Source organism: Acomys russatus, chromosome 1 (assembly GCF_903995435.1).
Source record: "Acomys russatus chromosome 1, mAcoRus1.1, whole genome shotgun sequence".
Taxonomy (NCBI): Eukaryota; Metazoa; Chordata; class Mammalia; order Rodentia; family Muridae; genus Acomys; species Acomys russatus.
This window is the reverse complement of record NC_067137.1, coordinates 119736892-119749118: the sequence shown is the minus strand read 5'-3', so window position 1 is coordinate 119749118 and position 12227 is coordinate 119736892. Positions and strand designations below refer to the sequence as shown.

At 40.5% G+C, this 12227-nt stretch overlaps 1 protein-coding gene across 1 annotated transcript in view; it reads left to right on the top strand.

Annotated features, from left to right (window-relative positions):
- Ppp1r13b (protein phosphatase 1 regulatory subunit 13B) overlaps window positions 1-12227 on the top strand; it is a 78610-nt gene that overhangs the window by 31311 nt on the left and 35072 nt on the right. Inside the window, exons 2-3 of the mRNA XM_051152118.1 lie at window positions 2296-2443; window positions 8119-8238. Of these exons, the coding sequence (XP_051008075.1) occupies window positions 2296-2443; window positions 8119-8238 (268 nt within the window). The remainder of the gene's footprint in view (window positions 1-2295; window positions 2444-8118; window positions 8239-12227) is intronic.

Genomic DNA, 12227 nt, shown 5'->3' with positions numbered 1-12227 from the left:
TTCTGAACCTGTGAGTTGTGACCTGTTTGGGGGTTGCAGATAAGATATCTTATATATCAGATATTTATATTAGGATTTATAACAGTAACAAAATTACAGTTATGAAGTAGCAACAAAATACTTTTATGGCTGGGGGTTACTACAATGGAGGAACAATATTAAGGGGTCATAGCATTGGGGGAGTTGAGAGCTGCTGGATTAAAGGCTGCCTTTTGTTTAAATTGTACCCAAAGAGAATTGTCTTTTTTTTTTTTTTTTTTTTTTTTTTTTTTTTTTTGAGAATTGTCTTTTTAAACTTATTTTCAATATTATGTTTTAAGATCTTAAATCAAAGTGAATGAATCTTATTTTTAGATTAAAAAGAAAATAGGTCAGACAGCCTTTACTTTTTCAACTATGTTATCATGTATTTCTGTAATTAAGGCCAGTTATTTTTCTTTTGCTATGATGCTTTAGCTTATTTCTGGGTGCCAAGTTTTTTGTTTTGTTTTGTTTTTTAATGAATTGGATTTTTGGTTTTTTGGTTTTTTGTTTTTTGTTTTTTTGGGTTTTTTTTGCATTGATACCAATCTTTATTTAATATACAAGACCTCCAAGCCAGAAAAGCATAAAATCATGGGGATAAGAAGACAAGGCCAGGCTGGAGAGATTGGTCAGTGGTTGCTTTTATTGTTTTGTTTTTGTTTTGGTTTTTTGTTTTGGTTTTTTGAGACAGGGCTTTTCTGTGTAACAACCTTGGCTGTCCTAGACTCTCTTTGTAGACAAGGCTGGCCTCAAATTCACAGAGATCCGCTTGCTTCTGTCTCTCAAGTGCTGGGCTTAAAGGCATGTGCCACACCTGGCTGGATCTTTACTGTTTTGTTAGTAATTTTTAGGGGCTCTTTATAGATCCAGACTAGCCACTTATTTGTAACATGAGCTACAAAAATTTCCCCAATTTGTCTTTGCTCTATAAAATTCTTATATTTAATGTGCTCAAATAATTAATCTTATGATTCTGTATTTGAATTACTAGAAAGGGCTTCTGTACTACATAGTTATAAAAACATGTTTGCTTAGGCTTTGTTTCAGAATGTTTTTCTTTTTGTTTAGCCTAGACTTTTTATGGTTTTATAAGTTATATATATGGTCAGGGCTGGAACGGTGGCTTAGTGGTTAAGAATGCCTTGAAGTGGGGACTGGGCGTGGTGGCATACCTCTTTAATCCCAGCACTCGGGAGGCAGAGGCAGGTGGATCTCTGTGTGTTCTAGGCCAGCCTGGTCTACAAAGTGAGTCCAGGACAGTCAAGGCTACACAGAGAAACCCTATAACAGAAAAGAAAAAAAAAAAAAAAAAAAAGGAAAAGAAAAGAATGCTTGAGAGGGCCTGGGAGGACCTGGGTTTGAGCCCCAACATTGACATGGTGCCTCATAGCCATCCGTAACTACAGTAAGGAAAGCCCTCTTGTCACCAGACATCTGTGAGGTGCACATATATACATGCAGGTAAAGAATTTGTACACATAAAAATTAAATATTAATTTAAAATAAAAGAAAATTATTAATTTAGAAGTAACTTTTGCCAGTGGATGAGATAGAAAATGAATTGAGGTTTTTTTTTTTTTTTTTTTTTTTTTTTTTTTTTTTTTTTTTTTCCCAGAAGGAAAACATTCACTTATAACATAACCTTTTTCCCTACTTGGTTTTGAAGCACCGTGTCATTTAAACTTTCTCCTTTGAAATGGGTCTGATTATGAGATGTCACTTTGTCCCACTGACATCTTTGCATTGTAGGGTTTATTTACTTATTTATTTGTACTGGGGGAGAGATGTTGCTGTAGCTGTGTGTTTCCTGCTGTGCATATGTGGCGGTCAGAGGACTATTTCAGGGAGTCTCTTCTTCCATCGTGTGGTCCCCTGTATCACACTCAGGATTGAGCTTAGGTCACCACTGGTCGTGGCCTGTAACAGTGAGCCATCTTAGCAGCCTACAGTATGACTTCTTTTAAATTTTATATGTATGGGTATATAAGTGGTCTGTTTATATGTTTATCTATGTATTACACACATGCCTGGTGCCTGCAGAGGTCAAAAGAGGTCACTGAATCCCTTGGATCGGGGGTCAGTGACAGTTGGAAGCTGACATGTGGGTGCTGGAGATCAAACCCAGGTCCGACACAAGAAAAACAAGTGCTCTTAACTACTGAGTTATCTCTCCAGCCCTGCAACTGTGTCTGTTCTCTAGCATACACAGTTAAAATAGTAAGCTTTTTATATAAGGAATCTAAATTGTGGTTTTAATCTTTTCTCTTACAGATGATATTAACCGTGTTCTTGAGCAACAATGAACAGATTTTAACAGAAGTTCCTGTAACACCAGAAACCACCTGTCGAGATGTTGTAGAATTTTGCAAGGAACCTGGAGAGGGCAGTTGCCACCTGGCCGAAGTGTGGAGAGGAAGTGGTACGTTATGCCATCTGGTAGTGGCCATATACAGCTCAAGCTCGGCATGCTCAGTTGGAAGCATGCTGTGACTCCCAGTTACCTGTGGTAGAAAGTAGTATAGTGGATGAGATTCTGTTGCTTGTGACAAGTGGGATGGCTCAGTGGTGTGTGTGGGCTCATGTATCACAGTGGGCTTGTGAGGTCAGAGGACAATTTTATTTATTTATTTATTTATTTTTCTTTTTTTGGTTTTTCAAGACAGGGTTTCTCTGTGTAGCCTTGGCCATCCTGGACTCCTTCTGTAGACCAGGCTGGCCTCGAACTCACAGCGATCCACCTGCCTCTGCCTCCCAAGTGCTGGGATTAAAGGCATGCGCCACCACGCCCGGCCCAGAGGACAATTTTAAAGAGTGAGTTCTGTCCTTCTATAATACAGATTCTGTGGATCAAATTCAAATCAGATTTGGTGGCAAGCACCTTTACCAGCTGAGCCATCTCATTAGCCCATCAGCAACTATTTGTAATGGTTTTGGCGTTGGTGACTACTGTGTTGTTGTGGAACCTTACAAATGCTCAGTATACACTCTACCACTGAGCTATACCTCAACTTCTGTTCAGCAACTCTTTTCACTTCTAATAACATCAGGAAGACAGCACAGGTGTAAGTAGTAAGTCCCCTGCAAGTAGTATTAACTGAGAATAGTAAAATCCTGGCCCTTATAATGAAAGACTTGTCAGCAAACAGGCAGAGAAAATTTCTCAAAGATAGTATGATAGCAGAATCCAGGGAATTCTGCAGAATTTACACCCTAAAGAAGAAACTTAACGAGGCCAGCCTGGTCTACAAAGTGAGTCCAGTATGGCCAAGGCTACACAGAGAAACCCTGTCTCAAAAAGAAGAAGGAGAAGGAGAAGAAATTTAAACTGGGTGTGTTGGTGTATGCCTGTATCCTATAATCCTAGTATTCGAGGAGGATAAGGAGGAGTTCAAGGCTTGTACATAGTGAGAGTGCACTTAGAAGGAAGAGGCAGGTAGATCTCTGTGAGTTCAAGGCTAGCCTGCTTTGCAAAGCAAGTCCAAGACAGCCAAGGCTACACAGAGAAACTCTGTTTCAAAGATAGATAGATAAATAAAAAGAATGAAAGAAAGAAAGAAGTGGTTGAACTTAGAAAGGAGAAGGTATCAGACCAGCTTATGTAAGGCCCCGGTACCACAGAGAAGCTAGAAAGTAATTGTGCAGATTTTAAATATGAGTAATATTATGAAAATAATGCTTAGAGAAATTATACCTGGTAATTGAGGTATAAATGTGTCTAAATTGAATTCTGAGAGAATCGTCAATTCAGCCATATTGAGTTTCAGGTGATGAGATAGAAGTCCAAATGGAAATGTTTAAAGAACCCTTAGAGATAGGTATTATTTTAAAATATGTTTTGTTCTTTGAAAGGTTCCTGTTTTTAAGTGTAACTATTACTAGTTGTATGTGTGTGTGCATGTGTCTGTATGGAAATGTGCACATGAGTGCAGTGCACACAGAGGCCAGAGCAGTGAAGTTCCTGGGGCTCAACCATCCTTCTAGCCCCAAATACTACTATTTTGACAGCTTTATTGAAATATCACTGACAAGCTCAGTGGCTAAGGGTGGGTAGGAGAATACTCTGAGCTCATTGGCCAGCCAGTCTAGCTAAAATGGGGAATCCAAGTTCAGTGAGGAACCCTTTGTCATAGTGAAGAATTACTGGGAACGTCACCGCATTGCCCTCTGGCTGCACGCGTGCACATAGGCCAGTTACTTCCCCATGTTCAGTCTGCAGTCTCCTCATAATCAAAGTCAGGTAATCCCTCTTCTTGGAATATGGATATTGTTTTCCTTCTGAGATTTATACTGAAGCACAGCACATGTTTTGGTTGATAGGGAGTTTCATAGTCTCACAGTGTTTACCTGGTCTGTTTTGTGAAGATACAAGGAAGTACCATCTTTGAAGCCAGAGCTTCATATATGGATAAAAATATGGCCTATGATTCAGTTGTATGTAAAGCCAAGGGGTATGGCTGAGGATATATAGGCCTTACAGTTTAGTTTTTAGATATTTTTATTTTATGTGTTTTGCTTGCATGTATATATGTGCACTGTGTGCTTAGTGCCCTTAGCAGTCAGAAGAGGGCATCCCATCCTGAAACTGGAGTTTCAGATGGTTGTGAACACCATGCAGAGGCTGGGAACTGAGCTGTATCTCTGCAAGAGCCTGTGCTCTTAACCACTGAGCCACCTCTCCCGCCCTTAAGTCTTACAGTTTACAAAAGCCAGTGCCAACATTTTTAAAGTTTGTTTACGGATATATGCGTATGTGTGTGTGTGTGTGTGTTTTTGTGTGTGTGTGTGTGTGTGTGTGTGTGTGTACACTGCCTTTGAAACAAAAGATGTGGTGTGAAATTTACTTTTTTAATGTTCAACTTGTGCTTGTTTTTTGATATACTTAATTGTGAGTTGAATTTGAGCTAAGCACACATGGATTTCATTTTATCCCAAGATCGGACCACAGCTGTCCATACTCTTGGTTAATTTAAGTAAGGTGGATCTTGCTTACACACGGACGACAAATGGTTAAAAAATAAATTATCATGTGTGTTGTGTTGTAGACCTAGAATAACTATATTTAAAAAGTAAGTGATTTGGGGCCCAGTGGAGCCTTTACCTTCTCTTGCAGAGGACACAGGTTCGGTTCCCAGCACACACACCTGTAATTCAGGTTTCAGTGGACGCAACATCCTCTTTTGGCTACCAGGTACATGTGTAATAGTGCATATACATATATGCAGGCACAGATACACACACATAAAATATTTAAAATAAGTTAAATAAATAAAAAACAATTTAAAGTAAACTAAAGCCTAGAATGGTGTCTGCACACCAGCAATCCCAGCACTTGGAAGGCTGAAGCAGGAAGATCATGAACTACAAAGTGACACACTGTCTCCAAAACCAAAACAGTAATCATGGTAATGATAAGAAGAAGAAATAACAACAACAGTGATGGTGGGGCTAAATGACGATGGCTACCGCTGCCTGCAAGAGAGGCCATCTTTGATGTAGACAGAGCTAATAGTCTTGAGAGTCCCAGAAACTGTCCAAAGAGGAATGAGACCCTTCCCAGAGTCACATACATTCAGATCTTAAGCTGATTCATTGCTGTTTTAACATATATTTAATATATATTTTATGTATGAAAAAATACCATCCCTGTGTTGGCACTCTCACAGCAGATATGCTGTGCTGAAATTCCTGCCTCTTAGCTGGGGGTCAGCCAGCCTCTAGGTGGGAGACTCCTTTCCCTTCATATGTCCCTGTAATTTTCCGTCTTTCATACCTTCAAAGAATCATCCTCATTTGATAGAAGAAAGGTCAAATAGGAAAAGAGATGCCCACTTAGTTCACTTTGTGAGACAAGTGTAATTTCTACAATACAACTGAACAAGAGTACAAGGAAAGTGTAGGCTGACCTTAGCTTGAGTGTTTTGAGGCAGTGTCTCATGTAGCCCAGATGAGGTTCCGATTTCCTGTGGAGCTGAGAATGGCCTTGAACTTCTGATCCTCTTCCCCTTTTATCTTTCTTTCTTTTTCTTTTTCTTTTCTTCTTCTTCTTTTTTTTTTTTTTTAATTCACATTGTATCCCTTCACTCTTCCTGTTCCACCCTCCCTCCCTCTTCACCTATTGCCCTCCCCTAGACCTCTGACAGATGGGGTCCTCCTCCCCCACCATCTGACCACAGCCTATCAGGTCTCATCCGTATAGCCTGGATTCTCTTCCTCTGTGTTCCTGAAGGGCTTCCTTGTCAAAATCACAGGCACCAGAGTTTATGTCAGAGGTAGTCCCCGCTCTTCCCCCAGCCCTTCCCTACATGGAGAACGAGCTGTCCATCAGATACGTCTGAGTAGAGGGCTCTAGGTTTTCTGCTTGCAATGTCTTTGGTTGGTGCATCGGTTTGTGCAGGTCCCCCTGGGTCCCGATCCACCAGCCTTGTCAATCCATCATATAAACAAACTGAATGGTGCTCCTCCCTGTACCTTAGTGCTGGAATCTCAGACATGTGCTACCTGCATAGTGTAGGGGTAGAGGCAGGGCTTTCCACAAGCTGGGCAGACATTATTCCAACTGAGCTACGTCTCCAGTCCCTTATTTTGAGCATAGATGAGGAAATCCTAAATAAAATATCAGCTAATCCATTTCAACAGCAAATTGAAAAGTTGTGGCATTATAAAAGTCTGTTTATAAAGGATTCACACTTAGTCCAAGCGAGACCTGTTGGCTGCATTGAAGATCAGGGTTATAGTTTAATGACCAGTTGAATAGGGTGGGTTTCTCCTATTCAATAAGTGACCCCTTTGAAAGCCTGTAGTAAAGCACACACTGGGCTCTGACTGTAGATATGCACACCTGTCAGAACCTAGAGGAAGAAGAAGTGTACATTAGACAAACCTAAAGCAGGATAATCCAGCAGAATACCTGCCAGTTCTTATGATTGTCATAGTCATTAAAAAAACTGTTATAGGCCAGAGAATTAGGACAGTTAAATATGCCTTCATTGCTGAGATCCTGGAACAGAAAGGCAGAGTTAATGAGAGGCTGGTGAAATCCAAATAAAGCCTGTAACTAACAGTGGTCTGCCAGATCAACTGCTTGTTTTGACAGCTCTACATTAGGAAGACTCAGGTAAAGGTACAAAGTATTGCCTTGGCAATTTTTTACTCGTGTGAAATAAAAATGTTTTGAGATAGAGTATCTCACTAGGTAGCCCAGGCTGGCCGGAGACTTTCTGTCCTTAAGGCTGGCTTCAAACTTGGCACCCTCTTGCCTCTGCCTCTCAAGTGATGGGATGACAGATATGGCTTGTGCCTATCTTTTTAGTAGTCTAAAATTATTATTTCAGAATACAAAAATTTTAAAAGAGATGTGATACTGGAACTGGAGAGATTGCTCAGTAGTTAAGAATGCTTGCTGCTTTTGCAGAGGACCAAAGTTCAGTTCCTAGCACTGTTAGGTTACTCAGAACAACTTCCTTTTAACTCCATCTCTAGAGGATCCTGTGTCCTCTTCTGGCCTCCATGAATGCCTGAATACACTTGCATGTACCTACACACAGACATTGACATGTATGCATAACAAGAATCTTGCAAAAATAAGCATGTGTGTGTGTGTGAAACAGAAAACTTAAGTTGAATAAGTGTGAGCTCAGAGCTCAGTGCTAGAGTGCTTGCCTAGAACATGAAAAACTGAACTGCGAGGGAATAAATCACAATGCTTAAGGCCTGTATGGTGCGACCTAGAAGCATCATTGAAGAACACAGGGTTTGTGAGAATAGAGAGGTGCAAGGTCAAGTTCCTTGTTCCCTGTTGGACGCTAGACATTTACTTCCATATGTATTCCTGTTGTTTGTATGTTGCCTCATTGTCTTTCATTATTCATTCGTCCTGCTTTTGTTCATTAAAGTAAAATGTGGTGCTTTTAATGTTCTTGAATTCCAGTGTGCGTGTGTGCGTGTGTGTGTGTGTGTGCGTGCGTGCGTGCGTGCGTGCGTGCGTATGAGAGAGGGAGGGAGACAGAAAGAGAGAGAGAGACAGAGACAGACAGAGAGGCCTTTGATTGGTAGCAGTGCCCTTGTTTCTGGAGTAAACTGTAGCCTTCCTCCTAGAGCGCCCCCTCCCCTATGACCACATGATGTATGAGCACCTGCAGAAGTGGGGACCTCGCAGGGAAGAAGTGAAATTTTTTCTTCGACATGAAGATTCCCCAACTGAGAGCAGTGAACAAGGTAGATAAATGCTTTCTTCTTTATTCACTTGTTAACTTTTATCATACTAGTTAAATTTAGAAAAGAAATCACATATTTTCTTCCTTTACTCAAAATTGTTAGGAGAAGGTATTCCATGTGCCTTTGACCCCTGCTATTGCAGGTTAGAGGGTGTCACAACCTGTAGGCGGCAGTTCCTGCTTCCTTTCAGGCAGCTGGTAAGATGATGCACTCAAATATGATAATGTGCAAACATAAAATGTGTGAAGGGATTAATTTTAATAGATGCCATATAAGTCAGATAGCAAAGTTTAAAATAAAATCTTGAAATAATAAAGGAAAACATTATGAGACATATTTCTAATTTTAGAGTGGACCAGGCCTTTCTTGGAGTCACATCATACTACAAAAGCCAAGACTAGTTAGTGTGCTACTTAAAACAAAAACAAAGCCAGACATGATGGTACACACCTTTAATCCCAGTGAGTCCCTAAATTAAAAACAAAAACAAAAGGATAGGTAGGTATGTGGTAGCTCTTGGCCTGTAATACCAGCACTCAGGAGACAGACGCAGGTGGATCTCTGTGAGTTCAAGGCCAGCTTGGTCTATGAAATGAGTTCCAGGATAGCCAGGCCTATTATACAAAGAAACCCTGTCTTTAAAAAAAACCCAAACCAAAGGGCTAGAGATGGCTCTGGTTAAGAGCACTGTCTGCTCTTCCAGAGGTCCTGAGTTCAGTTCCCAGTAAGTACATGCTGCCTTCACAGCCATCTGTACCCTCTAATGCTCTCTTCTGGGATGCAGGTGTACATGCAGATAGAGCACTCATATACATAAAATATTAAAAAACAAAACAAAACAACAAACAACAAAAAGAAAAGAAAAACTAATGGCAGTAAGCATCCTGACAGCATGGATAACTACAGGGTGGGTATATTGTAATTTCCATGTAAGAAGCTTAGAGGTTTATAAAAATAAAATGGAGAAAATCAAAAGACCCTGTCTATAGATAGATCAATAAACCCATCTCTGCATACATACATATATACATACATGCACGCGTAAAAGCACAAAGCTGGGCTAGAAAGAGATGGCTGCTCTTGCAGAGGACCTGGATTTGCTTCTGAGCACCCACAAGGTGGTTCACAGCCATCTGTAACTTCAATTCCAGGGGATCGGATGCCTTCTTCTGACCTCCTTGGGCATGAAGCATGTACATAGTATACATATACACATGTAGGCAAAACATCTTTAAAAAAAATCGCAAGGCCTTTCAACCCAACAGTCTTCCTGTGGAAGTTCTACACTCAACTTTTTCTCAACCCATCGAAATGAGGAGCACACAGTGTTCCTACCAGGTACTGCTACTGTCAGTAAAGTAAAGCGCATGGTAAGGTGCTCTGCAGCTTAGAGACTGAAGAAACCCTGTGCCCTGGCCTGGAAACGTGTTCAGTAGAGGACGTCTGATGCCAAGATGTACATACCATACTGGTGCTGCCTTTTGTGTGGCTCAGACAAGAGTGACTGCATTGGTACACATGCTTGTCTGTAAGTGAAGCAGCTTTGAAAGGGCATGTGAAAAGATGGACATGGTAGCCTGGGCAGAAGGGAACAGATATGGCTGCAGGACAGAAAGGGGCTGATGTTAATTGTAGACCTTTCTGTTTCTTTTGAATTTTGAACTCTAGACATACACACATTTTTTTAAGCTAAAATTTGCAGAAAACAAAGGAGTTTTTTTCCTGATACATAAACATTTCAGGTTTCAAGATTTTTATTATATTAACAGTGATTGTGGATGACTTTGGTATTGATTATAAAATAAACTCAAAAGGAAATAATTTTATAAAGAAGGATTTCTTTACTGCAAGTTTCCTTCCTTTATATATTCATTAAGTGACTCATTCATTGAGGCAGGTTTTCTCTACTGGCCCCTGCCTATACTGGAACCTCTCTATAGACCAGGCTGGCCATCCAAGTGCTGGGATTAAAGGCATGTGCCACCAGATACTGTGCTTCTTTTTTTGTTTGTTTGTCTTGTTTTGTTTTTCGAGACAGGGTTTCTCTGTGTATCCTTGGCTGTCCTGGACTCACTTTGTAGACCAGGCTGGCCTCAAACTCTCAGAGATCCAGCCTGCCTCTGCCTCCCAAGTGCTGGAATTAAAGGTGTGCACCATCACTGCCCAGCTGCCCTTCTTTATTTGTATTTTATATTAAAGGGAATTTCTCCTGCTAGCTTAGCTAGAATTTATTGTAAAATCATGTTTCTTTTTTATTTTCTTTATTTTCTGTTTTTTTGAGACAAGGTCTCACTCTGTAGCCATGGCTAGCCTGGGACTCAATATGTAGACCAGGCTGGCCTCAAACTCAAAGAGATCTGCCTGCGCTGCCTCTGAGTATTAGAATTTAAGGCAGGTACCACCATGCCTGGCAGTTAAAACACACTGTTTTTATACGTATGGGTATTTTGCCTGCATGTATGTCGGTGTACTACATCCATGCCTCATGTTTTCTGAACCAGGAGAGTGTCAGATCCCCTGAGACTTGTAGTTACAGAGAGCTGTGAGCCACCGTGTAGGTGCTGGGGAATTGAATCCAGGGTCTCCAGGAGAACAGCCAGTGTTCATAACCACATAGCCTTCTCTCCAGCCTCAGCTAAAATACTTTTGATAACAAATCAATTTCATGCTTGACTATAAATTTCATGAGAGAGGAGGGAGGGAGAGAAATTAAAAGAAGCAATACATGAAAAGACTGATTGGGGCTGGAGAGATGGCTCAGAGGTTAAGAGCACTGACTACTCCTCCAAAGGTCTTGAGTTCAATTCCCAGCAACCACATGGTGGCTCACAACCATCTATAATGTGATCTGATTCCCTCTTCTGGCCTGCAGGTATACATGCAGGCAGAATACTATGCATAATAAATAAATATTTTGAAAAAAAAAAAAAGAAAAGAAAAGACTGATTGTAAAACATTTTTAACACTGGGCGTGGTGGTGCACACCTTTAATCCCAGCACTCAGAAGGCAGAAGCAGGTGGATCACTGTGAGTTCGAGGCCAGCCTGGTCTCCAAAGTGAGTCCAGGACAGCCAAGGCTACACAGAGAAAACCTGTCTTGAAAAACCAACCAACCAAACAAACAAACAAACAAAAACCCAAAAAATTAAAATAAAAAAATTTTTAACTATACTAAGTCCTGGATTTCTTTTCCTGGCGTTTTACATTTGTGTTCAATAAATATGCAATTAAGTTGGTAGTTGTATTTGTTATTTCTCATTACTGTGGAAAAAATTAGCCAAAAACCAAAGAGATGACTTAACAGTTAAAAATGCACACACACGCAACACACACACACACAAAATTTTGAAAAAACAATTTTTTATTTTTGATAAAAAGGTAAAAATCTTTCAGGGACTGGAGAGTCATCTCAGTGGTGAAGGGCACATACTGCTTTTACAGAGGACCTGAGTTCAGTTCCCAGCACCCAGCCAACAACTGCCTGTAACTCGGGTACCAGGGAGTCCAGTGCCCTCTTACAGCCTCCATGAGTACTGCTCTCATGCATAAACCCACACACAGACACATATACATACAATTAAAAATAAAGAATGTGTGATGGCACGTACTTCTAACCCCAGCACTTAGAAAGCAAAAGGAGAGAAGGAGGGTCTCTATGAGCAAGTTCCAGGCCAGCCAAGGCCAGAGCAACACTTTAGCTAAAAAAAAAAAAGATGATGTTAATATTTGGAATATACCCAGAAGATGCTCCAGCACACTACAAGGACATATGCTCAACCATGTTCATAGCGGCCTTATTCATAATAGCCAGAACATGGAAATAGCCTAAGTGTCCTTCAGTAGAAGAATGGATAAAGAAACTGTGGTACATTTACACTATGGAATACTACTCAGCTATTAAAAACAAGGAATTCCCGAAATTTGTGGACAAATGGATTGAACTAGAAATGATCATAATGAGTGAGTTAACCCAGAAGCAGAAAAAGTCA